This window comes from Telopea speciosissima, chromosome 2 (genome assembly GCF_018873765.1).
Source record: "Telopea speciosissima isolate NSW1024214 ecotype Mountain lineage chromosome 2, Tspe_v1, whole genome shotgun sequence".
Classification (NCBI taxonomy): Eukaryota; Viridiplantae; Streptophyta; class Magnoliopsida; order Proteales; family Proteaceae; genus Telopea; species Telopea speciosissima.
Genome location: NC_057917.1, coordinates 29236724 through 29264630, shown reverse-complemented (window position 1 = coordinate 29264630; position 27907 = coordinate 29236724). Strand labels below are relative to the sequence as shown.

General features: G+C 39.4%; 1 protein-coding gene across 3 annotated transcripts; it reads left to right on the top strand.

Annotated features, from left to right (window-relative positions):
• Window positions 1-27244, top strand: LOC122653034 (phosphatidylinositol:ceramide inositolphosphotransferase 1-like). Of its 3 annotated transcripts, none has more exons than XM_043846956.1 (12): window positions 1-52; window positions 223-312; window positions 1433-1519; window positions 1633-1701; window positions 24039-24119; window positions 24360-24431; window positions 24589-24649; window positions 24757-24859; window positions 25022-25117; window positions 25203-25249; window positions 26699-26826; window positions 26987-27244. In XM_043846956.1, the coding sequence occupies exons 1-12, from the start codon at window positions 20-22 to the stop codon at window positions 27065-27067; spliced, it is 948 nt and encodes a 315-aa protein (XP_043702891.1). In that variant the 5' UTR covers window positions 1-19; the 3' UTR covers window positions 27068-27244. The 3 variants fall into 3 exon arrangements, with proteins under 3 accessions (XP_043702891.1, XP_043702892.1, XP_043702893.1); XM_043846957.1 differs by lacking the exon at window positions 26987-27244 and adding an exon at window positions 26909-26971; XM_043846958.1 differs by lacking the exon at window positions 1633-1701.
• The last annotated feature ends 663 nt before the right edge of the window (window positions 27245-27907 follow it).

The window sequence follows — 27907 nt, the reverse complement described above, 5'->3', positions numbered from 1 at the left end:
GTAACTGTAAGATTCTGAAATGACGTTTTACATTGCTCGCGAGACCTCAAAGGTTTATTTTCTGCTACCTTTTTCTCTCCTTCAATCTCCTTTCTCGGTCGCTCTGTCTTTCGTTTTCCGTTTATTTTCTCCTCATTTTGCCTTCCGGTCGCTGCTTACCTTTGTTTGCGTTCATTGTTCTTTCCTTCTTGATTGACCCGTCACGCTTGTTCCTTTGAGCAGTTATGGCGGAGGATTTGCATGGAAACGAAAGTAGAAATCAGTCTTCTTGCCGAGAAGTGGAAGCTTCTTCTTGCTGGATTGTTCTTCCAGGTTTTATTACCTTTTAATTCACATCTGTTGGTTAGATGCTAGAATATTCTGTGTATGAGCTTTTATTTCTTTTCTTTCTTTTCTTTCGCCCATTTCTCAAGCGAAAATATGAGCTGTCATAGGGTTACTGTTTTGGCCGTGGATGCTAGAGCCCACAGATTCTGCGCTAAAAGGGTGCTCTCAGAGATGATGAGGCATATAGTATCAGACTTGGTCATGTTCTTCTTTCTGTTCAAAGGACTGGCCTCAATTAAGAAAAAGAATGATTAATGTCCATGGTTATTATTGCATTGTTTTTTTTATGGTAAAAATGGTCACTATTGTAAGTAATATGTCAGAGGGATGCGTGTCCCCTGAATAATTTTTTTTTTGGGGTTAGGGGTGTGTATGTGTTGGATCTGGCCTCTCTCCTTGCCCACGGAGTGCCCGGTGAGCATCCAATGGCTGGGCTGGCTGGATGTGCATGGGGATATGTGCCAGCGTGTATCCAACCAGCCCAGCCATTGGATGCCTGCTGGAGAGAGCCCAGCGCTGGAGAGGATCCCGATCCGTGTTGGTTACCTTTTATCTATTGACCATGTATAACCGGGGGCAAAATTCATGAATTTGATTCACTTTGCCATTTTAACTAGTTCTAGTTCAACTCCCTTAGTTCAATGCACTTCAAGGACATGATTAGTTCTTGAAATGGTCACAAAATTTAACTTGGTTTTCTTTCTGACTTATTTTTTTTTTGGCTAGAGTTCTTTCTAACTAACAATAGTTTCCTTGGGAAAGTTTTAGGCCTGAAATGCTGGCCCAGTATGGTTAGTTTCGGTTTTGTTGGTCTGTATGTACATTTGGGGGAGAAAAAAAAATAAAAATTACTTGAACTTAAAACAGAAGTTAAATTTGGCTTAACAAATTTTTTTTTCTTCTTTTGGTTCTGAAGGGTTATCTCCGTTACATGATTTTTTTTATAATTTCTGTTTGCACAGTTTGTTTGTGTTATGTAAACATTGATTCAGCTACTTAGATTAAAAGAACAGAAGTAACATTTTTCCTTATCGTTCTTATTTTGATTCAGATGTATATATGGATTTTTTGGAGGCTTGTGTTCTAACTTTGCTTCTGTCCACAGTATCTCCACGGATTAGCTGCTCGAGGAGTTCATTATTTTCATCGACCAGGTCCAACACTCCAGGATGTTGGTTTTTTTCTTTTTCCGGTGTGTATGAAATTGTTAGTCTGGTTTCTGATCTCTCTAATTCAGTTTTGATCTATCTGTGTGCATTTACTAACCATTAGAGGATTTGCTTTCTTGTGCTTGTGCCATTTTAGGAGCTTGGACAACATAAAGCTTACATCAGTGAGGCTGTGTTCACTTTTGTTTTTTTAAACTTTTTCTTGGTATAGTTTCTCCCAGAATTTTCTTCCCCTTCTTTTAGCATCCATGATTTTTCTTTGCTTGTGCACACGGAGTTGATGTTATCTTGTTTTCTGATTACAATTTCTAAAGTGTTTCCTTAAACATATATTTAGTTAGGGAAATGTCTTGGGACCGAGGATGCCCAGGTTCAATTGCACCTTAATAGAAAAAAAATTCCTTAATGAAATCAACGAGATATGAGACATACCATGGTGCAATGCAATTTCGGTTGGGGGAGGGAGGGGGGGGGGGGAGGTTGTTCTGCTAAATACCTGATCCCAGGGTCCTCCAAGCATTGGTCATTCAGTTATTCATGTAAAAAGGGCCATACCCAATGCACAAGGATCCCGCGTTTTGCAGGGTCTGGGAGAGGTAGATGGTACGCAGCCTTACCCCTTCACAGATAGGCTGATTCCGAGGACTCGAACCCGCTCCACTGCGCTGGAGGTAACGAGACCTTGCCATTGCACCAAGCGGTGACCCTCTCATTCAGTTATTCATGTATTGTCCATTATATAAAAATTGAGCAACCATCATGATCACCAAAGAACTTTTATCCTGTTCTTCTTTATTTTCATCTGTAATGAGTGTGATGCAGGTGCACTGCCTTGGACCGACCCAAATCCATTTGGGTATCCATGTGAAGATGAACCAGGTCCAATTGGGTCTTTGGGTTCAGTAGGATATTTAAATTATTTAGTTATTAGGGTTTTTATTAGTTGGGATTTTATCTTGTAATCTTTTATTTTAAATAGACTACTTAGTGCTAGAGTCCTTTCCATACTTTAGTTTTAATAGACTAATTAATAGTAGGGTTTGTTGAGAATGGGCCCTTGTGCCGTGGAGGTACAAGGGTAGTTTGGGTAATTTACCATGAATAGGGGATCGTCTCTATCTTGGTTTCTTAGTTTGTTTCCACCGTTTTATGTTAGTTTCCTAGTTAGGATTAGTTTCTTATTATTTTTAGTTTCTTGGTTGTCAAGGAATGAGTTTCCTATTTTGATGTAATTGGTTATTATTATAAATACAAACTATGAGAGAGGAACTCAGTGCTTCGAGTTCTCTTCTTCTATCGTTTCTTCTCTGGTTTTTCCTTTTCTTCTTAGGATTCCTAACATGGTATCAGAACTGATGGTTTGAATAGATCTAGGTTCAAAACGTTGCCGGTTTGAGAGTCGTTTAAAGGTCTCCGTTATGGTGAGCAGCCACAGACGTGCAATGATTCTGTTGGAGAAGATGTTTTTCGTTGGTGTTGTTTGAATCGAACCAGACTGCTGGTTTGCTATCTTGTCCGTTATGGTAAAAAAAAATAAAATTCTATAATCTGCTGCTACCATTGAAGTTGGTTTCCTATTTTGATTTCTGTTTAAACACCCATCATTTGGAGGTTTCATATCTTCTGGTTCACGCTAAGGGTTTCTGCTTACCGTTTAGTTCGTTCGATTTACTGCTACGGGTTCTTGGCGTGCTACTATTGCTGATATAGGTATCAATTGCACCTGTGATATGCTGCTACTGGTTTTCCGCCTTGATTGCACCTGTGATATGTGCTTGGTTACCGCCAGTCTTCTGCTTTGACTCATTGTCTTTCCCCTTTGGTTCACTTTGGAGGTTAGTGGGTTTATATGCTGATTGAACTCGTCATTGTCGCTGCTACTGTGTGGTTCGATTGTTTCGATTGATGGAGTTGAAGGTGTCTTCTTGGTATAGTGGTATTTCTGTTGGAATTGTAATAGAATTCTTCGTTGCTTCCTTTGATTCGATCGAGTCTTAAGGTTGAAGACGGTACTGTTGGTTAAGTAATCTTTAATTCCTTATTTCTAGTTCTGCTTCTTTGTTTATTCACTATGGTCCTTATTTTATTTCCCCTTTCAAGTTTATCCCTAGTTAATAATTGGTAATTCCCCTTGTATCCTTTTCTTTAATCTATCAAGTGACCCTCCTCTGGTTGGTTAATTACAGCCATGCCATCCCCTTCCCAACTTTTAGATATTCACAATTCTGTTTGGCAATTCCATTTTCCCCCATTTTTCTTACATCTTATTTGGAAAATAATCTTGACCATTTGGTTCCTTAAGTGCTATTTGGTAGTACCCGTTCCTTGTGCATTAAATTCTGCTTAGCTTTTCAGCTTTAGGTCCTGTTTGGCTCATGTTCTACTACTATTCTCAAGGGTCCAAACCTTTGGAATATTTACAAGATTGCCATTGGTTTCTTTATTTGGCTATTTCATACACTTGGATGGGCCCACAAGCAATCACATCGATTATATTCAAGTTTGTGCAAGTTCATGGTTATTTGACTATACATGGTTGGACTGGTCTGATCCTCTTTGACATTAGTTCCTGTCTTATTTGTCCACGTGTAATGCTACACGTGAAGGGGAGATTGGAGATTATCTTGGTGATTATTGGTGCTTGTGGTTATTGCGTTGCTCAAGAATTATTTGGAAATTCGTCTGATTTATCTGGCCATCAGCATGATGTTTCGACATGGTTGAAGACTTATTTGCTTCAGTTACTCATTCTTGAAGATTATTTTTATCTACACGTGTCATCTGCTTGTATCCACAACAACATTAAGAGTTTATGAGTTTGGTTTAGCAACAGTACAACTTTTATCTACTTGATCCACGACTGCCTTATGCCGAGTGGTTCATCAGCAACCATATGCTGTCTTTGTGTGGTTGGTCAGCAACCAGATGTTGTCTTTGTGATTTGGGTCCGCATTCTACAAGCACCAAGCTGATGTACAAGTACCGCAGTAGTACCTCTGAGACAATAGCCTTTTGTGAAATGGTGCCTTTGAGAGAGTTGCGAGATTCTTCTTGTGATGTAGCTGTTGAAGCTGTACTTTTACTTGTCTTCTTTGGGAAGATGCTTATCTACTACCTGTCTCCCTTGGAAAGATTTTGTGATGTTGATGTTACTGTTATATGATCTTTTGATAGCGGTTGGGGTTCTCTACCGTTTATTATTGCTCGTTGCTGTTTGGTTCTATTCGACACGGTTTCTTTTACTTACTATTGCTAATTGGTGGTCATTGTGCTTGAGTTGCTGATGGGCTGCTAGGTGGTGCTACAATTGTTACCTTGAGCTTTTGTTTCAAGCTGGATTTCTTTTTGCTATATGTGTACTCCAGCTTGAGGGGGAGTGTTGAGAATGGGCCCTTGTGTCGTGGGGGTACAAGGGTAGTTTGGGTAATTTACCATGAATAGGGGGATCGTCCCTATCTTGGTTTCTTAGTTTGTTTCCACCGTTTTATGCTAGTTTCCTAGTTAGGATTAATTTCTTATTATTTTTAGTTTCTTAGTTGTCAAGGAATGAGTTTCCTATTTTGATGTAATTGGTTATTATTATGAATACAAACTGTGAGAGAGGAACTCAGTGCATCGAGTTCTCTTCTTCTTCTATCGTTTCTTCTCTGGTTTTTCCTTTTCTTCTTAGGATTCCTAACAGAGTTTGATTTAGGAATTTAATTTTCAGTTTTAGTAAGAAACTAGGAGTTTATTTTTCGGGTTTTATAAATGGAGATGTAACTCAACGATGGAAGCAGATTTGAATGAATGAAGGTTGAGTTTTGTTACCAGATTGGTACGAACAAGGTTGTGTGACCATATCCCCTTCTCTCTTATTATCTTCTTCTTCCCCCTTATATTTCCTATTACTTACCTTCATTACAGATACCCTACTCTGCCTAATGTGATTTGTAACCCAGGTGTTGGCATCGGTCTCTACTGCTTCTCTTCAGAAAGGTTTGAGGTTGTAAAGAAACATCCCTGTGATAGAAACGATTCACCCTTCACAGCCTAACATGATTTGTAACCCAGGTGTTGGCATCGATCTCTACTGCTTCTCTTCAGAACGGTTTGAGGTTGTAAAGAAACATCCCTGTGATAGAAACAATTCACCCTTCACAGCCTTGAGTCGATCTTTGCTCTATGTTGGAAGTTCTAACCAGAAAATCAAATCTGGTTCTCAGATTTCTGCCCAACTTGTTTCAGCCAAATTATATTAGCATATTGCCTGAAATCTGTGTATGCTCTTGGATGATCTTGAAAGGCTAGAGTGTTACGAAGCTTTGTGTGAAATTTCAGATTGATTGAGCCTCTAATGAAGGAGTTCTATCCTAGAAAGACCTGCTGGTTTTCTGCCTTGGTTCAGAGTCGGGAGGTAGGAGATGACCTCTCTAACTCCCCTTCTTTCTCGTGTCTTTCTTTAATCCAATTTTCTCTTTAGTTTCCAATTATACCCCTAGACTTTAGGTTAATTAATCCTCTACCCATATTTTACCTTTAATTCCCAGATTACCCTTCTAATTACAAATCCACTCACCCACGTTTGGTTCCCTTTCTATTGTTAGTTGAGTTTCATTAAATTACGATACTGCCATCTTATTATAAACTCTTGTTTATTTACAATTCTGCAATCCCTTTTATGAGCTTCAACTTATCTACAAAATTGCCATCCTCCTTTAGACATTGAATTATTTACTATTCCACCACTAGAACTTTAATTTGAGTGTTTCCTTGCTTGGGTGGGCCTATAAGCAAACCCAATAAGGGTTATTCCAACCTGGGTTTGCATCAATTGATATCAGGGCCAAAATTCCCTATTTACAATGGCATTCGATCTTGAATTTATTACTCTTTTGGAGCGTTTCGCAAAGGAATATCAGGATGGATTGTCCGAAATCAAATCGGGTTTTCGAGAGCTTACAAAAAATACCAAACGCTTTTGCAATCAAGTGTGCAATATGCTGGAAACCTTAGAGGACAAATCAATAGTGATCGAAAAGGTGGACAACGAGAGTGGCGATCAAGCGGAAGTGCATGGTTTGATCAAAGTTGCTATTGAAGACTTGATTGACTGTCCGATTTCAGTTGTGAAACCCCACGATTAGATTCCCATTGAAGAGATGTTGATTGCTACTGGCCATCAAAAGATCGTGACGGTTGATTGTGAGATGCACTGGATCATCACCCCATCGAAGCCGATGTTTGTGGATGCCAATGGAGTGGTGTTGATCCTCTCACTTTATAAAACTCTTGGTCGAGTTTTTCTCAACACCAGGAGAGTTGATGCAGGTGCACTGCTTTGGACCGACCCAAACCCATTTGGGCATCCATATGAAGATGAACCAGGTCCGATTTGGTTTTTGGGTTCAGTAGAATATTTAAATTATTTAGTTATTAAGGTTTTTATTAGTTGGGATTTTGTCTTATAATCTTTTATTTTAAATAGACTACTTAGTGGTAGAATCTTTTCCATACTTTAGTTTTAATAGGCTAATTAATAGTAGAGTTGATTTAGGAATTTAATTTTCAGTTTTAGTAAGAAATTAGGAGTTTATCTTTTGGGTTTTATAAATAGAGATAATCCAACGATGGAAGCAGATTTGAATGAATGAAGGTTGAGTTTTGTTACCAGATTGGTACGAAAAAGGTCGTGTGACCATATCCCCTTCTCTCTCCTCTCTTCTGAAATCTCTTCTTTCTCTCTTCCCCTTCTCTCTTATTATCTTCTTCTTCTTCCCTTTTATTTCTAATGTAGTTCTAGATTGGTAGGAGACAAACTAGAAGCCAATAACCAGGATCTGCCATGAACAGGGTAGTTTGAATAGGTCAAAATAGATGTTTTTGTTTAAATTAGGGTTAGGGTTTAATGGAACCTAGGGTTGTGCTAAGTTGATGTAGGGGAGTCTTCCAATGAAGGTCTTGTTAAGTTTTAACAAGTCTAGGCCTTTTAATTAGAATCGGCAGCAGGGTTAGGGTTAGGATTTCGGGTTTTTGAAAAGAGGAAAAGATGGATTTTTAGGGTTTATGATGGTTAGTTGAGGGAGCAACTTGGATCGAGTTTTCCCTAGTATGAGAGGAAAATTCAATCAAATTTTTGTGTGATTTGGTTTGCTGGTTTTGTCTGGGCAGAATTTAGGTATTGGGAAAATTGAAAATAAAAGGAGGAATTTAGGGGTTAGGTGTATGGAAGGTTAGAAGAAGAATGGTAGGGCCTGGGGATGATTCAAACTTACTTTAGTTGCAGAATTTCTTTGGCAACAGCTACCTTGATTGGAAAACTTGAATAAAAATCAGAACTTAAACAAAGAGAGCTTGAATGAACCACCCGGGCTTCACACCGCAAGGTGTCGATTGGATCAAACACCAATCCCACTAACGAACCACCCGTGCTTCCCACCGCAAGGTGTCAATCCAGCCTTGATCAAACTCAAGACAAAAATCTTCAATGGAGAAGAAGAGCAGCAAAAGCTTTTCATTAATATCAAAATTCTTGGTCAAAATACTTTGCCCCTTACAATCTTATATAAAAAAACTCAAAAATAGACTTGGCTTAACCCAATCCTTAACCTATTAGGTAACCTAAACTAACTAGGAAAGTGAAATAACAAAGGAAATAGGCTCAAAACATGGCTGGACATATAGAGTCCTAATCAAGCCTAACTTAAATAGTCACATGAGTATGTGACCACTTAAGTTGTCACATGACCACTTAAGTTGTCTCATGACCACGTAACCAAGTCACATGATTACTTAAGTGATCACATGACCATTAATTGCATAAAAAAAAAAAAAAAAAAAACTAAGGAATCCCGTATGCAATCTAATTGCCCATATTTTAGGCCCATAAAAGTGGCTTATTGCATAGAAAACCCATGGGATCAAAGGCCCAACATGTATATAACCCAATCTTAGACTTATTCCTAAGCAAACAAGCTCTATTTGATCATGAACCTGCGTCAATTTCCTATTACTTACCTTCATTACAGATACCCTATTCTGCCTAACGTGATTTGTAACCCAAGTGTTGGCATCGATCTCTACTGCTTCTCTTCAGAGCGATTTGAGGTTGTAAAGAATCCTTGTGATAGAACGATTCACCCTTCACAGCCTTGAGTCAATATTTGCTCTATGTTGGAAGTTCTAACCAGAAAATCAAACCTGGTTTTCAGATTTCTGCTCAACTTGTTTCAGCCAAATTATATCAGCATATTGCAAAATCTGGGTATGCGCATGGATGATCTTGAAAGACCAGAGTGTTACGAAGCTTTGCCTGAAATTTCAGATTGATTGAGTCTCTAATGGAGTTCTATCCTTGAAAGACCTGCTGGTTTTCTGCCTTGGTTCAGAGTCGGGAGGTAGGAGACGACCTCTCCAACTCCCCTTCTTTCTCGTGTCTTTCTTTAAACCAATTTTCTCTTTAGTTTCCAATTATACCCCTATACTTTAGGTTAATTCATCCTCTACCCATATTTTACCTTTGATTCCCAGATTACCCTTCTAATTACAAATCCAGTCACCCACGTTTGGTTCCCTTTCTATTGTTAGTTGAGTTTCATTAAATTGCGATACTGCCATCTTATTATAAACTCCTGTTTATTTACAATTCTGCCATCCCTTTTATGAGCTTCAACTTATTTACAAAATTGCCATCCTCTTTTAGACATTGCATTATTTACTATTCCACCACTAGAACTTGGATTTGAGTGTTTCCTTGCTTGGGTGGGCCCGTAAGCAACCCAATAAGGGTTATTCTAACCTGGGTTTGCATTAGAGTGTTACATTTGTCCCACCTTCTTTAATTAATGTTTTTTTTTTTTGTATGTCTCGTAACTAGTTACCTCTCTCTCTCTCTCTCTCTCTCTCTCTCACACACACACACACACACACACACCCCATGCACTCTCGCACGCACACATGAAGGGACACTCAACATACTCTCACACAGATACATGTGTGTGCTAGTTTGTAAGGACAGTTACATTAAGTTTGAGGTTTTATTTGAATTAGGGTTGTGATGGGTTTGGTAAAATATCCGAAATACTAGACATCCATCTTGAGCAAGGATTTTTACTTGATATGTCTAGTAAGATGTATCATTCCACCAATTTAAGTTATTGAAGCTGAAGAAACAGAGAAGCATGGATAAGATGAAGTTAGTCGTTTGAGTGACAAAACTGTATCGAAATGGATTGAAAAGTAAATTTATAGGTAAGATATGGAATGTCTTTCTTGTGGATCTCTCTCAGCCATTTTTCATTGGGATTTATATCCTGTTAAGGCTTGTACAAAATATCATGGAAGGATATATAGGAAAAATGGAGTTATGAACTGACTTCTGGGTTGATGTAAAGTTGCCACCAGTGTCTCAGTCCTTCTCTCTCCCCCTCTCTATTTACGTATAACTTGTACATCAATTTCTATTAGCTATTTATTTAATACAACCTTCTATATGCTATTCAAGAAAAAAGTCTATTATATTTTTTTTTCTCTATGAAAGTTTGCATTTATTGGTGAAATTGCGTCAGTGAGAAGGTAAATGCAATTTATGTAGGTTAAATGTTCTGCTACGCATTTTATTCTATTTGTGTTTATTTCACCAGTAAAACCAGTGAAGGTGAAATATTCTTTTGAATTGGTGTGAAGATGGTGGTTAATGTCTTTTGTTTTTCTTGTAAACCATTTAAATTCAAGGTGTGTACCATTGTGCTTGGTTTGTCTTAGGATGCAATTATTTTCTACACTGAGTTCTACTTTTTGTGTTTTGGTTCTCCAAAAACAATCTGAGAATTGGTGAAGAGGATGAGCGTAGGGTTGTATCATCGAGCTTCTCTTCTAGTAAACTCCTTCCTATCCCTTGCTACCATAATGGCTGCCACAACTAGTGTCACCTATTGGTAACCTCTAGTGGATTCATTGTGTTGTTAGGGTCATGTTTTGTTTATGATGGAATATTTGGGAAATTGAACTTATGTCTATGAGACACAAGTCCTCATTATTTATAATGAATAAGATGATGTACAAGTTACAATCATACCCGTAACACAAGCTAAACCCCACTGAAAAATTATACCCTTGTACACATATTGCAACACTCCCCCTCAAGTTGGTGCATAGAAATCAACCATGCCCAACCTGCTAATAACAGAAACAAAACTCTTAATAGATAAACACTTATGAATACATCAGCCAACTGATCACCCAATGGGACAAATGGAATACAAATAAGACCCTGTTCTAGCTTCTCCTTGATAAAGTGGCAATCAATCTCCACTTGTTTGGTTCTATCATGTTGGACTGGGTTATGGGCAATGCTGATTGTTGATTTGTTGTCAGAGTATAGACGCATGGGTACCTCAATTGGGACTCCGAGGTCCTGAAGTAACCCCCTAAGCCTAAGCAATCACAAATGCATGGATCATGGCCCAAAATTCTGTTTCTGCACTGGAACGAGCCACCACTACTTGCTTCTTGCTTCTCCATGTGAGTAGTTACCACTAATATATGTATAGAGGTAGATCTCTGATGCAGGAGAATCTTGGACCGGGCCGATCCAAATGGTGGACCCCACATGAGATGGACAACATCTTTTATTTTTAATTTTCTTTTTATTGTCACGTTATTTACCTTTTATTTTTAGAATGTGTTTGTTTCAGTTTCTATTTAGGAGTTAGTTGGTAGGAAGTTATAACTTCCCCTCTAACAAATGGTTGATGTAACTTCTTTCCCTCTCCCCCCCCCCCCCCCAGATTTATTTTCATTGTGTTAAGAATGTCGATTAGAATTAGAAGGCTGGGGGTGTTTTGGTCTGATTTATATCTTAGTTATGTTTCTAGTTTATTTCCTATACTAAGGGCAGTTTGGGTATTTCCCTTGTAACTTGGTTAAGTCATTATAAATAATATTGCCTCTCCTCACGATTCAATTAATTAAAATCGCGAGGGAGGTTCCCTTGCTCTCCCAATCGATCTCTCTTCTTCATCTTCTTCTTCTCTTCTCACTCTCCATCTTCTCCCCTCTTCTTCTCTACTGATTACACTTGCAGGTCTGCATTGTTTCATGGTATCAGAGCAGCAATTCTGATCCACGATCTTCCCCTCTCCTGCGGTTCTGAAGGATTCCCTTTGTTCTCTCTTATCGTGGTCCACAGCAACCATATGCTGCCTCATATTGCCTGAACCCTAGTCGTATTATGATGATGGACTAGGGTTCCCTGCTATGCTAATGTTTGGCTGCCTGCAAAGTTTGATGGTTGAAGTGCTCTCTATCCCCATCTAAGATCGATTTCCCAAAAACCCTGTGAAAATCGATTTTGTCTCTCCTGGGAGTTTATTTTTTCTTCATTGGCTACTGGTCTAGGGTTTTATTCCCTGCTGTTTGGTGATTGTTTGGCCATAAATTGGTCTCCTTTTTGACTGCTGCTCTCAGGATTATCGGATTCTCTGTTTTTTTTGCCCTATTTTGGGTTTTTGGCTGAAATCGATTTGGCTTAGCCTCGTCTATTTGTTGGCTGCATCTGGCCAAGCTTCAAGATATTATCTATTTGGTTATCATGGCTGATTCTAAGCCTTCTTACAGATAACTTTAATGTTCAGATTACTACCATCAAATTGAATGGTGCTTCGAACTATCTTCTTTGGTCTCAAGCCTTTGAGGTATATGTTACTGCTCGTCGGAAGATGTCTTACCTTACTATGACTCCTCCAGCCTCTACTGATGATAACTATGAAGATTGGAAGGCTGAGAATGCAACCCTCCTCTGCTGGCTTTGGAATAGTATGGAGCCCTCCATAGCCTCCAACGTGATGTTTCATAAAATTGCCAAGGGTGTTTGGGAAGAACTCAAGGAGAGCTATTTTCAAGACACTAACCTCTCACGGATTTATGATTTATATGAAAAAATTTTCCTCTTCAAGCAAGAAGGTAAATCGCTTGGCGAATACTACAACTCTTTGAAGGGCATGTGGGAGGAACTCAATGTGTACCGGCCTATATCTACTGATGCTGCTGTGATTAAGGCTCAATGTTCTGAATTTCTTGTTGCTAAGTTACTCTCTGGGTTAGATTCTGATCTTCAATCAGTCAAAAGCCAATTATTGACTGGTGAGAAGATCCCGTCTATGAATGAAGCTTACTGTCACATACAAAAGGTTGTTTCTCCTTCCACGGTTAAATCTGATGCAGCTCCTGTCTCTAAGGATAATTCTGCCCTTTTTACTTCTACTGGAGGGCGTAGTCATGCTGGTGGTACCTCTTCTCGAGGTAGCTGTGGTTCTGGAGCTGGTTGTGGCCGTGGGGCTGGTTCTGGTGGTCGAGGGGTTGGTTCGAACCCTGCTGCTTCAGCTTCTAGTGATGGTGGTTCTCGATGGTGTTCTCATTGTGGTCGTCCTAACTACACTGTCGAAAAATCCTGGTTGAAACACGGCAAACCATAATGGGCTCAAGAGCAATTTGCCAATGCCGCAGTCTCTGATGGATCGGCTGATTCTGTGCATCCTTCTAACACTTATCATGGGTCTCCTACTGATGGTGGTAATTTTTCTAGTGATCTGGTTTCTCAACTGTTACAACGAGTTCAACAACTGGAGGCATCATCTTCTACTCCTACAGCTACTCTTGCCCACTCAGGTACTACTACATGTTTCGCCTCTTCATCCTCTCCGTGGGTTATTGACTCCGGTGCATCTTCTCATATGACTGGTAAGCCTAATTTATTTTCCTCTTTTACTTAGTCTACTGCTCCATCTCGGATTTCCATTGCCGATGGATCTTTTATTCCTATTACTGGTCATGGGGATATCCCCTTATCCTCTAATCTTTCCTTGACTAATGTTCTTCATGTACCTAGGCTGCCTCTTAATCTTTTGTCTGTTAGTCAGTTAACTAAATCTTTAAATTGCTCTATAACCTTTCATCCCTCTCGTTGTGTTTCCAGGATCTTGTAATGAAGACGACGATTGGTGGTAGGCATGAGAAGGGTGGTCTCTATTATTTTGATTTGGTAACTTCTCCAACAACAGCTGTTGTTACTTCTTCTGGTGTTTCTCTATTACATTGGCACTATTGACTAGGACATCCTTCCTTATCCAAGCTGCGACATCTGGTTCCTAGCTGCAAATCTGTCTCCCATATTGAGTGTGAAGCTTATGAGCTTGGCAAGCATCATCGAACTGTTTTTCTTTGAGTCCAGAGTCTAGGAGTACTTCTTTATTTTAGTTAGTCCATTCTGATATTTGGGGTCCATGTAGGGTTAAGAGTTGATTAGGTTTTCGTTATTTTGTCAGTTATCTATCTCTTGAAGGATAGATCTGAGTTTGTTTCTGTTTTCAAACAATTTTATAATGAAATTCGTATTCAATTTGGTGTTCATTTGAAAATTTTACGTACTGATAATGCCCTGGAAATGGTTCAACATGAGATTTTTTCCTTTTGTTCTGACAATGGCATTCTTCATCAAACTAGTTGCTCTTATACACCATAACAAAATGGTGTGGCAGAGCGTAAAAACCGCCATTTGTTAGACATTACTAGATCATTGATGTTTCCTATGAATGTTCCTAAACTTTATTGGGTTGATGCAATGTTGACTGCTTGCTTCTTGATTAATCGTATGCCTTCCTCGGTTCTTAATGATCAAATTCCCTTTAATGCTGTTTTTTCGGAGCGGGCTGTTTTCTCTCTTACTCGTGTTTTTAGTTGCCAATGTTTTGTTCATATTCTTCGCCCTGGCCTTGATAAATTGTCTCCTAGGGCTATTAAGTGTCTGTTTCTTGGTTATTCTCGTACCCAGAAGGGGTATCGGTGTTTGGATCCTGTTTCTCACCAACAATTTGTTTCCGCGGATGTGACTTTCTTCGAAAATACTCCTTATTTTCCTAGTTCTCCTAGTGATATTGATCTTACTGTTGATATTGGTGTTGTTGGTCAGGTTGATACTGCTATTCCTCCTCTTCCGTTAGTTGCTAATCCTCTGCAGATCTATCAATGCTGTACCCAACAGCAGTCGCCGCCTATGCCACCTCAAAATATTGTTGCTGCCCCTCTACCGCCACCAACTGAGTTCTTGCCTGCGGATCCCCCTTTAGATGCTGATGACTGTCCTATTGCTTTGCGCAAAGGTACTCGTACTTGCACTCAAAATAGTTCCCTTTACCCGTTGGCAAATTATGTTTCTGTTGCTCATCTCCCAACTTTTTATCGTGCTTTTGCGACTACATTACACTCTACCTTTGTTCCTACTTCTTATACACTTGCCTTGTCTCACCCGGGGTGGAAACATGCTATGGATGTGGAGATGGATGCCTTGATCTCTCGTAAGACTTGGTCATTAGTGAATCTACCACCTGGTAAAGATCTTGTTAAGTGTCGTTGGGTGTATACAGTTAAGTACAATCCAGATGGGACTGTGGAACGGCTCAAGGCCCGTTTGGTTGCGAAAAGGTTTACACAGACCTATGAGGTCGACTATTTTGAGACCTTCTCTCCTGTTGCACGTTTGAATTCTGTTCGTATCATACTTTCCTTGCCAGTCAATCTTGATTGGCCTTTATTTTAGATGGATGTGAAGAACGCCTTCTTATATGGTGATCTCCAGGAGGAGGTATATATAGAGCAACCTCCTGGGTATGTTGCTCAGGGGGAGGATAGTGTTCGGGTTTGTTTCCTTCATAAGGCAATTTATGGACTAAAACAGTCTCCCCGTGCATGGTTTGACAAATTCAGCAGTGTTGTGGCTGGTTATGGGTTTTCTTAGTGCTATTTTGATCACTCTATCTTTGTTAGACATCAGGGCTTTAACGTGGTCATTCTTGCAGTCTATGTCGATGACATTATTGTTACTGGTAATGATGCTTCTGGAATTGCACAGGTGAAGACTTATTTACATGATAATTTTCAGATCAAGGACTTAGGTAGCCTCAGGTACTTTCTTGGCATTGAGGTTGTTCGCTGCTCTCGAGGTCTTAGCCTGTCCCAGAGAAAGTATGTCCTTGCTTTACTTGATGAGATAGGAATGTTAGGTTGCAAAACTATTGATACTCCTATGGATCCCCACATCAAGTTTGGTGCTTCTGATGACAAAGAGTTTGGTGACATACATCAGTATCGGCGTCTGGTCGGTAAACTTATTTATCTCACAGTTACTCGTCCTGATATCTCCTTTGTTGTAGGGGTTGTTAGTCAGTTCATGCAGAACCCTAAGCAAATACATTGGGATGCTGCTTGTTGCATGCTGAGATACCTCAAAAGTGCTCCTGGTAAGGGATTAGTGTATTGTCGCCATGGTCATACCAACGTGGTTGGGTTCTCTGATGCGGATTGGGCTGGTTCTGATGGCGATAGAAGATCGACCACAGATTATTGTACCTTTTTTGGAGGAAATTTGGTTACTTGGAAGAGCAAGAAACAGACGACTATAGCTCGTTCCAGTGTTGAGGCTGAATACAGAGCCATGGCTTATATTGCTGCAGAGTTGATGTGGATTCGTTCGTTCCTTATTGAGCTTGGTTATTCTAGTGATCAGCCCAAGGAGATGTACTGTGATAACCAAGCTGGCTATTTACATTGCCAACAACCCTGTTTTTCATGAACGGACCAAACACATTGAAGTTGATTGTCATTTTGTTCGTGATGCTGTCCAGAAGAAGCTCATTGTCACTCCTTTTGTTCGTTCACAGTTTTAGCTTGGAGATATGTTTACGAAGGCCTTGTTTCGACCTCAGTTCTTGGATGGTTGTTCCAAGCTGGTTCTTGGCGATGTCTACGCTCCAGCTTGAGGGGGAGTGTTAAGAATGTCGATTAGAATTAGTAGGTTGGGGGTGTTTTGGTCTGATTTATATCTTAGTTATATTTCTAGTTTTTTTCCTGTACTAAGGGCAGTTTGGGTATTTACCCTTGTAACTTGGTTAAGTCATTATAAATAATATTGCCTCTCCTCACGATTCAATTAATTAGAATCGTGAGGGAGGTTCCCTTGCTCTCCCAATTGATCTCTCTTCTTCATCTTCTTCTTCTCTTCTCCCTCTCCATCTTCTCCCCTCTTCTTCTCTACTGATTACACTTGCAGGTCTGCATTGTTTCACATTGTATTAAAAGGCTGCCAACAGCCATGTAAAAAAAGGGGATGAAAGAATGAATTGAAAAAAAAAGAGTTTGTGCGTGTGCACCCCCCCTCCTCCTCTTCCTCCTCACGGTTTCTTCCTCTTTCTCCCTGTAACTCTGATTCCCCATTATTTGGTATCAGAGCCCAAACCTGGGAAAATCTCTCTCTCTTTCTTCTCTTCTTCCGCTGCATGGCTGAAGCTTTCCTCACCCTCTTGTGAGATCTTTCTCTCTCTCTCAGATTTTTCTCCCTCTCGGTCTCTCTTTTTTCCCCAATTGTTGACATCGATCTCTCCTAATACCCATTGGTTCAGTTAGAGGATTTAAGGACTCATCCCTCCAATTGGAACGACTCACCCTGCAGATTTTCGAGTCAATATTTGGCCTCTACTGGAAGTTCTGGTTAGAACTTCAAATCTGGTTCCATTGTTCCGCCAGAACCTGTTTTAGAATTTGTTTTTTAGATAAATCTCCTACTGCTGGTTCACCGTATTGTGGGTTGGATTCAATCATTCAATAGAGCATTGAGAAATTGACTTCTTCCAGAAATTTCGAGTTGATACAAGTCGATTTGGTAGAGATTGGACACTCCTTCTTATGCTGGTTTTACCGCTGAATTTTGTTGGTTCTGTTGAGTCATAAGGAAGAAGACAACACCTATCTCTACAATTCTATCTCTTTTTTTTATTTTATTTTACTTTTCCCATCTTAACCCTCCTTTTTTCTCTTTATCCCACATAGTCCATATTTTCCAGACCCTTCCAAGTTTATCCCTAGACAATAAATACTAAACCCTATTATGTTCTATTCACTTTACCTAACAATTTAACCCTTAGAAAATTCTGGTAATTACAAAATTACCATCAGCTTTGGTTCATGGATTTTATACAGGTTGATTGAGGACTGAAAATTGACATCGATGGTACTAATTTGATTCTTCCATTCTATAAAACTTGTGGTCGAGTTTTTTTCTATTCCGGGAGTATTGATGTAGGAGAATCTTAGACCGGGACGATCCAACTGGTGGACCCCACATGAGATGGACAATTTCTTTTAATTTAGTTTTCTTTTATTGTCAGTCTATTTATCTTTTATTTTTAGAATGTGTTTGTTTCAATTTCTATTTAGGAGTTAGTTGGTTGGTTGGTAGGAAGTTATAACTTCCCTTCTTACAAATGGTTGATGTAACTTCTTCCCCCCCCCCCCCCCCCCAACGATTTATTTTCATTGTATTAAAAGGCTGCCAACAGTCATGTAAAAAAAGGGGATGAAAGAATGAATTGAAAAAAAAAAGTTTGTGTGTGTGCACCCTCTTCTCCTCACTGTTTCTTCGTCTTTCCCCCTGCAACTCTGATTCTTCACAGATTTCTTCCTAGCTTTTCTTTTCTCCTTTCCGGTTCCCCATTAATCTCATATCATCAGGACAATCAATCCAATCAACATCTTTGTATGACTCAATGCAGAGGTGGTTATGAGATGAGATGAGAACACCTTTTCCAGGAGCAACCTTTAGAAATCGCAAGATGCGGTATACAACATCCAGGTGAGATGAATGTGGATCATGTATGTATTGACTAACCATGCTAACAACAAAGGCAATATCCGGGCGAGTATGAGATAAATAGATTAGTTTCCCAACTAATCTTTGATAGCTACCCTTGTCTACATGTTCTCCATCCTTATTGCGAAGATGAGAATTAGGCTCCACAGGGGTGTCAGTAGGCTTACACTCTAGCATTCCTGTATCTGTCAAGAGATCAATGATGTATTTCCTTTGTGAGAGGGAAATACTTTGAACTGAATAGGCCACCTCTATGCCCAGAAAATATCTCAATTTTTCTAGGTCTTTAATCTGAAATTCTTGTTCCTAGAATTTTTTCAAGGAAGAAATTTCCTCCATGCTACTCCTAGTGATGACAATGTCATCTACATAAATAACCAAAATAGTAATTTGGGCAGATGTCCTCTTGACGAACAAAGTGTGGTCGATATTGTTTTGCTTGTAACCAATGGATACCATCATCTTATGGAACCGACCAAACCTGGCCCTGGGAGACTGTTTCAAACCATACAAGGCACAGTTGAGTTTACAAACCTTCCCATGAGTAATGTAGTCCTAAATAGACAAGGATCTCAAAACCCGCTGGCAGATTGGGGCAGAATTGGGAAACCAGATCAGAATTAGAGTTAGGTTAGGTAAATTGGTTTGTTTCTTATTTGGTAAAGGTAGGCAGGGTTTTAGAAGTCTAATGATGTAGGTTTGTTAGGGTTTGAATGAAGATTTGAATTTTAGAATATTAGGGTTTCGGGTTTTGGGAAAGGTAAGTGAGGTGAGTTTTAGGGTTTAGGATGGGAGTTTAGGGCTAGGGTTCTGATCGAGTCTTTCAATGGTGGGGAAGAACACTCGGCCAGAGTTTCAGGCTGAATGGATGGGTAAAAGTGTAGATCTGGAAATTGTAAGGTTTTGGGTTTAGTATAGGTTTGGGAATTCTAGGGTTTAATGTAGGGATGGAGCTGGGGTTGCTGTCGAGTGTAAGGGAGATGATAAGGTTGCTGTGTATGAAGTTTGAATGGGATTGATGGAGGGAATTGGGCTGCACAGGAATTTTAGGGTTTATGGAGTTAAGGTTTAATGGAGATCAATTGGAGATAGGTTAAGGCTAGGTTGGAGGATGGGTAGAAGAATGATAGTTACAGGAAATTAAATTAACTTACAGGATTTGCAGAGTTCCAGTAGCAGCAGCTTGAAGCAAAGAAATAAGAGGGCCTCCTGATCTTAACAGATGCAAGGAATTGATTGGTAATCCTCCATGCATATTTCTTTTTCTTTTTGTGAGTAAAAAATCTATTACCAAAGGAAAGAGAGTGGGGGGGGGGGGGAGGAGAATATACAAAGGAAGAGAGAGGGGGGAGGGAGAAAGAAACAAACCCCAAACCAAACTAAGAAGGGTTTTGGGGCCGTGAAAGAGCATTATCTAAACCCCAGGAACAACAATATGCCTGTTCCTTAGGGAGTCAAGAAAAGGCTTTTTAGGGAGAAAACTCAGCTTCGAGGAGACATCCAAAGAGATGGCTTTCCAAATCAAGTCGAAAGACCGAGAGTTGTAGGTCCATCTTCTGAGGTTCCTCTCCATCCAAATGTGGTAAAGAGCAACGCCAAACACTAACTTGCCAACAGTGTCGCAGATGGAGCAGCCAGGGTAAGTTATAACCAGGCAGAGCCACTCTCTAGCAAAGGGGACGGGTCTCCTACTGCGAGGCCAAATAAACGAAAGGGCTTTTTTCTAGATGGTAGAGGAGAAAGGGCAAGCAAAGAAGAGGTGGTCAAAATCTTCCGAACCATTCCAGCAAAAGATACAAGAAGGGGGAGCATCGATTCTTCGATAGATGAGGAAGGCTTGGGTGGAGAGGCAAAGGTTAAGGGTTCTCCAGGCTGTGAAGCTAGGACGGTCTTTTTAGCTTTAGATCAGCTTCGAACTTTGTCAGGACTCGAGCCCCTACTGTCCTTTGGTACAACCTAGTCTGGTTTAAAGGTCACATCCCTCGCCATAGCTTCACAGCCTGGAGAACCCTTAACCATGCATACTTCTTCCTCAAGCTCTTCATGCAAAAAAGGCATTCTTGACATCTAGTTGTTGGAGGTCCCATCCTTGATTCACTGCACATGATAGGATCACTCTAACTGTATTCATCTTGGCAACTGGTGCAAAAGTTTCCTGATAGTCAATCCCATAGGTCTGTGTGAATCCTCTAGCAACTAGTCTTGCTTTGTATTTGTCCACAGTGACATCAGCTTTGTGCTTTACTCCTTAGTGCATGATGACTAGGCAGCCTTGGTTGCCCTTCCCTCTTGATCTCCTCCATGAAGCACTGTCTCCAAGGTTCATTCTCCCATGCACTCTCTTAAACTCCTACAAAGTTTTACTTGTGACTTGTCCCCTTTCACCTAGTAGATAGTATTAATATGTGTGGAATTGTATTAAGACCTTGAGGAAGTCAACCATTTCCTACTTTTTGATTTTTCTGTTTTCTTTATTTCTCAAGGAATTTTGTAATTGGTCCATGTGAAACCAATATTGAGGTAACCTATGTAAGTAAGATTAGTAGTGGTTGTTATTAGTGGTTGATATTACCAAAGCCACAAGGAGACCCCTATAAATACGTGTCAACTTCTCTATGTAAGCATCCAGTTTTTTATTGTCAATGAAATTCCTAGTTGCCTCTTAGCATCTTATGATAATCTTGGAAGTGTTTTAAAGAAACCTTAAAGAGTTTCCCCTTTCTAGAAGAGTAGGGTCTTCCCTTTTTGCAGCCTAGAATAGCTAGCACCTTCAACCTTGAAGATTTTCCCCTTCAAAGATCACCTTGAAGAATAGGTCTCTTGAAGCTATTTTGTATCTCTATTTTCTCTCCCTTCTACTTTGCTTTACCATCCTTTTAGCCTCAATTCCATAACCTTTATTAGCCTTTAACCTAACCATTTTATCTCCAACTCCCATACCCACAGGTTGCTATCATTCTTAGCAATAATTAAACCCTTAATCAGATTCGAACTTGCAAATCAATAGTCCGTTGACAGCCATTTTTACCCACTTTCCGAGCAGAATCAGTAAAAACCTGAAACGCGAAAGACGTAGCCCTTTATGTCCTATTTAATACCCCATTTGAATCATCCCCTTCTGATATTCTAGTGAAAAGTTATCATCAAAATATTATCTGGAGGTCAATCTGCCAGAATTACTGGTTTATATTTAAGAAGAGAAATACTCTTTGGATCTGTCTTCAAACAATCCTGTAGGGTAGTTGCACCAGTTGGCCACATGGATGCGAGCGTGACCTGCATCATTACCAAATAATGTAGGCCTCTTGATAGGCTACTAAAACCAACGGATCAAGAGAAAGATGGGTGTTGTATTCAACTAGGTCAATGAATCTGAGTAGAAGGCAAATTTGCGCAATCTTGGTAAAATGGCGATAACTTTCAATTCACAACTTGATTTGGGGTGATTCAAATAGGAGATTCGAGACAATAAAAGAGCTACAACTTTTATGAAGAAGTCATCTTCAGAAAAAGTATGTGAGATGCTCGAAATATCTCATGAAGTTAGTGCACAAATTCTGAAAAATACAATTAAAACAAAAACGAAGGATAGAGATAGAATTGTTATGAGCTGAAACTCAACTCTTCTAGGATGTGTTTGCAGCTCCAAGGGTCTTGGTGACAACATGAACGGCCGACTCATCTTCCATTGGAGAAGATGAAGCACATACCCCCTTTACCATCTCTATTGGTTGTGGATGGCGATCTCTTGATCTTGCAAGCTAACTTGAGAATTTTTTGTTGAAGCTTCAGATTTTAATGATCTTCTCTTGCATAGATGTCCTTCAAGAGCTTCAAGAGGGTTGATACCTCTTCTCTTGAGGAACATGATAAGTAATCCCCTCCTCCTAGCTCTGATACCAAATGATGCAACCACCCTACGGGGTTGCTTGAAGAAGACGGATAGGGAGAGTACTTCTCTTCTTAATTATAAACAAAAAATTCTGATAGATTGACCTCCGGGTAGTATTTTGATGATAACTTTTCACTGAAATATCAGAAGGGGATGATTCAAAAGGGGTATTAAAAAGGACAGAAAGGGCTATGTCTTTCGTGTTTTAGGTTTTTGCTGATTCTATTCGGAAAGTATGTAGAAATGACCGTCATCGGATTGTTGATTTACAAGTCCAAATCTGGTTATGGGTTTAATTGTTGTTAAGAATGACAGCAACCTATGTGTATGGGATTTGGAGATAAAAAGGTTAGGTTAAAGGCTAATAAAGGTTCTGGAATTGAAGTTAAAAGGATGGTAAAATAAAGTTGAAGGGAGAGAAAATAGAGATACAAAATAGCTTCAAGAGACCTACTTTTCAAGGTGATCTTTAAAGGGGATAATCTTCAAGGTTGAAGGTGATAGCTCTTCTAGGTTGCAAAAATGGAAAACCCTACTCTTCTAGTAAGGGGAAACTCTTCAAGATTTCTTTAAAACACTTCCAAGGTTATCATAAGATGCTAAGAGGCAACTTGAAATTTCATTAACAATAAAAAACTGGATGCTTATATAGAGAAGTTGACACCTATTTATAGGGGTCTCCTTGTGGCTTTGGTAATATCGACTACTAATAACAACCACTACTAATCTCACATACATAGGTTACGTCAACATTGGTTCCACATGGACCAATTACAAAATTCCTTGAAAAATAAAGAAAATAGAAAAATCAAAAAGTAGGAGATGGTTGACACCCTCAAGGTCTTGATACAATTCCCCACATATTGATACTCTTTACTAGGTGAAAGGGGACAAGTCAGAAGAAAAACTTTGTAGGAGTTCAAGAGAGTGCATGGGAGAATGAACTTTGGAGACGGTGCTTGAAGGAGGTGATCAAGAGGGAAGGGAAACTAAGGCTGCCTAGTCATCATGAACTAAGGAAGCTCTAAAGGCATTGTATAGATTCTCCACTAACAAGGCTTTAATTGATCTTGGGCCGGATTTTTGGAGTTGGTTGGGACCGGCCATGTATGGGTTGGTTCTTGGTCTTGACTAGGCCCTGGGTCTTGTGGACTTGATGAGCTTGGGCCTGCATCACAAATAACTTGTGTTGTAGGATTGTAAGAACAGCTACCGAGTTATAAAAGGTTAAAGGGATGTTATGGGATGGATCAGGATTCTTGTTTGACCTACAACACTGCCATCCCTACTTGATATATGTTTCCATGACTTCCACAAATCTGGTTGATCCATGTCTGCCACTGGTCTTCATATAATTGAGGTATCTAGACCATTTTCTTTCACTTTAATAAATTGTTTTCCTGTTATGGAAAATGTTGGAAGAGGGGGGGAGGGGACTGTGTGTGATACCTGGCTTTCCATCAGTCATTTTCTGCATTTTGTATTTCCTTTGATGTGTATCAACTGGCTTTCCATTAGTCATTATTTGCATTTGATAGTCCCTTTGATTTTTATTACCTGGCTTTCCTCCGAAACTTTCTGATTCATCTCGTAGTTTGTTCCCCCCCACCCACTTTTTTTTTCTATGGGGATGGGTGGGTAGGTGGGGGTGGTTAGCTCTCTTAACCATGCTTTAATAATGTCTTCCTTTGCATGGTGGCTTGAATGAGTTAGTTGTTTTTTCGTAGTGTGTAGTTACTGTACTTATGTCATTATGTTTTAAATTTGGGTAGTTGGTAAATCAAGTTGTGGATGCCATTCGAATTGTTTTAACTACCATGCATCATTTGAGTTAAATTTGAAAGGTGTTTCCACTAGATTCTTTCTTTCCCTGATTTTGCGTAGTCACCTTTATATATAGAATTATTCTGATGCAGGAATTTGAGTTTACTTCAGAACTTCTGTGTCTTAGTATGGGTTTATTTGGTTGCAGTGGACTTTTCATCCTTTCATTTTCCAGAGCAAAAGATTCCACACAGTTCTGCTGTGGTGCAGGGTCCTGGCATTTCTAGTTGTAAGTTTATTTTATATCATGCATTATCATTATGATTTTTGTTCAGGGTTGCTTATAATTTAGGTCACCCTTATATGGTGTGAGTTCCCTAGCTCTTCTTGTTATCCATGTGTTGTAAGCAATGTCTAACAATTTTTGTGGCCTCCAACATCCATCTGACAGCTACATTCTGCTTTGACGACCTTCAACATCAATGTTAAGGGACTAACAGTTACCTTATGTATATGTATTTTTCTGTAGGCTTCTCAACTTCTCCGGATCATCACTTTTTATTCTACTCAGCTTCCTGGTCCAAATTATCACTGCCGTGAGGTAAAATTTTGCAACTGTATGTGATATGTTGTGTTTTGATGTTTGGGTAGATTATAGCTGGGTTTGGTAAAGTTATGCTTTCATTTCATATCCCTTGTGTGTAAGCGCTAGTCGCAGCAAATTGTTACAGGCAAGTTCTTCATGCTGCTGTTTGTAGGGCTCAAAGCTTGCCAGGCTGCCCCGTCCAGACAGTGTAGTAGAGGTGCTTTTAATTAATTGTAAGTGAATTCTCTCTCTAATTTAATTTATTAATTTTTTTTTTCTTGGAGAGACTCTTTTTTCTCATGAAAACTGAGCATTTGATAATCATTTGACCTCTATGCAGTTCCTCGTGGTGTACTCTATGGATGTGGTGATCTGATTTTTTCATCTCACATGATCTTTACTCTAGTCTTCGTGCGAACGTATCAGAAATATGGCACACAAAGGTATATCCTGGTTAATTTGCATACTCCAGGGCCTTGGTGCTTTTTCCCAATGGATATGATTCTGGTACTGAGTGTGCTGTGTAAAAGAACTGACATCTGGCAGTGCACTAGTTTGTTTCCCCCCTCTAATTCTGGTGGTATTATATTGATATGTGGTTTCAGGAGCATCAAACAACTTGCTTGGTTGATTGCTGTTATTCAAAGCCTCTTGATTATAGCATCCCGCAAGCATTACACAGTTGATATCATCGTTGCATGGTTCAATGAATTACTTCCTTACTCCTGATTTTGAAGAACATTACTTGGGTCTTTATTGACTTTGATCTATTTGATTATTCTGCAGGTATACAGTAAATCTGGTGGTATTCTTTGTGGATAATAAATTGCCAGGTGAGTATTTCACACAGTTGCTTTGATTCTCTCTTAACGTTTCCCCTGATTGTCAAACATTGATTATTTTTTTTTTAATTTGATTTGTTAAATCTTAAAATTTTGAGCAAATTACATGCATCCCCCCTGGTGTTTGAAACAATAACAGAACACCCTCTGTAGTTTCAACATTTACACGGACCTCCCCTGGATGATTGTAGGGTTTACAAATAAGCCCTTTCCGTTAAGTTGAAACCGTTAGGTGTAGTTAAACATTTAAAAAGGGCCATATTACCCTTCAATATTTGACAACCCAGAAATCCGCCTATCTCCATGAAATTTCATAGTCTACTCCTCGCAGTCGCAGTGCACCTCTAGTAGAATAAGAACCAGAACAACCCAACGAATCACAGGTAGAAGAAATTGAAAAGCGAAAACAATGAAGTGGGTATTTCTGTAACGCCATTGGAAGAGCTTAGATCATCATCAGGGAGAAGAAAAGATGGAGATTCAATCTGCTGGGCCAGTCCCTGAAAGAAGAAGCGCAGAGAGAGATCCCAGATAAGAATTCTCCTTACAAAACAAACAATCTTCTAAGAACAGTGACATGAAATTTGTCAACATCCGGTCTCTTTTTATTCTCTGTTTTTTCGTCTCTTCTCTTCTTCCTTCTTCTTTTTCTTCTCTTTGATTTCTTATTTATATATTTGTGGGTGTTTGGGGATATGAAAGAAATGGGTAATTCTAGATTCTCTCCACTTTCCTTGCTTTTGGGTATAGAAATTTAAAAAAACAAAAAACAAAAATCTAAAATAAAAATTCAGACACCTGCTTTACTGCAACGACAAACTCAAACAACTACAATCTCCAAATCCAGTTATCTTTTACATTGATTAATCAAGTGTATTGCTGCTGCGATTTTTCCTTTTAAAGTATTCCCCAAGCACTTCAGCTGCTAATCTAAAAAACTCTATAGAGTTCACAAACCACAAGCAGGGGGAAAATCCTAACAATGTTTTGTTTGAACCCGATGGATAGAATGTCGGCGGTGGAGAGACTAACCTTTGCCGGAGGGTGGCTGGGCAAGGGGAGGTCCGCCGGAGATGGTTTGGTCTTCTGCACCTTCGCCGCAGATGGTCTGTAGCAAAACCCTAAAAATTCGATTTAGGGATTTTTGGTTTGGAGAAGATGTAAATAAGGGTAAAATGGTACTTCATTTTAGTCACTGATGTAAAGAGGGTAAAACTGTCCTTTACCTCACTAACACCGTCAGCCATCAGGAGGAAATACGTAAATGTTGAAACTACCGGGGGTGTTCTGATATTGTTTCAAACACCAGGGGGGTGCATGTAATTTGCCCTAATTTTTTTTTTGTCTATTTTCCATGACTTGTTTGGATTATATTATGAATAGTTTAAAATTATAATGCCTAGATTATTTTTTATTTGTCTGGATTTGTCCTCCATGCAGAACTCCCCGATAGGACCAATGCATCCTCATCTCCCTTGCTTCCATTGAGTAGTAAAGACAAAGAAAGCAAAACTAGAGAGGAGAACCACAAGCTCATGAATGGGAACTCTGGGGATGCTATAGATTGGGTATGATGAATCTATAAACTCTCCTTCCTCCATTGCAAAGTCTTACCCAACACTACCCTCTGCTTGACCCTTGTGCATCCAGGGTGTTGCCTTTGCAACCCCAACCCGACCAACCAACCTTATTTGCTGACGTTGACGTTGGTGAATGCTGCTGTTACAGAGACAAAGAATACAGGTCAATGGCAAGATTCTAGAAGATGGAAATGCAGTCCGTGCAGATTCGGAAATGAATGGTAAATAGTGGTGGTTTGCTGGGCTGAGTAGGCTGCTGTTTCCAGGACTGATGTTCAAAACCATGCAACTTCGACTTCTGTGTACTAGTTAGTCATTTGGGCAATTGTGGTAAACTTTGATCTGTATTATAGTGGATGGAAGTTTTGAGTTTTTGTTAACTGTTACCAGTTATGCTTCCTCAAATTTCCTGGGTCTACAATTCAGTAATCGCCATGTATGCTGTTATTTTTTATTGAAAAAATTAAATTTCTTTTTTTTGTTTCATTAGCCTCTTCTGATATAGATCCCTTTTTTCTTCCTAGAATTTTTAATGGTGCATTTTGAGTTGGGCACAAATAGCTTCCTTTTCTATTTTGTTGGTTCCCAGAGGCAAATATGGTTTCATGTTAAATGGCATCCCAGATTGCACCAGTATCAAGCAGTGGTTGCAAACCTCCAACTTATTTAACAGAACTAATTGTCTCTACATCAGAGCTGTTTCACCTGTGACGGGGATGTTGTAGTAGTTTATACGTATTTATAAACTGAGAGAACCACTAACCATGGAAGAATTAATCTAAGGTTGAGGGTTTGGCTTTACGTGAATTAAAATGAGCAAAATCCCCCATGGTCTAGCCGGTATAGGACCTAATTGTGCTGTTTTGGTAGGATTTTTGTTTTTGTTTTTTTTTTCTGGTAATCGTTTAGTAGTTGGGATAGAGAAGATTGAGATTTTCATCCTCTCAAGTCTCAAGTGTGGTGCACTGTCTAGTGCACATTTAAAGTGCATCTGACCTCTGACGGTAACCACCTTAGTAAGTTTGCATATTATATGCGTATTAAACTCATATTTCAAATCTAATGTTTA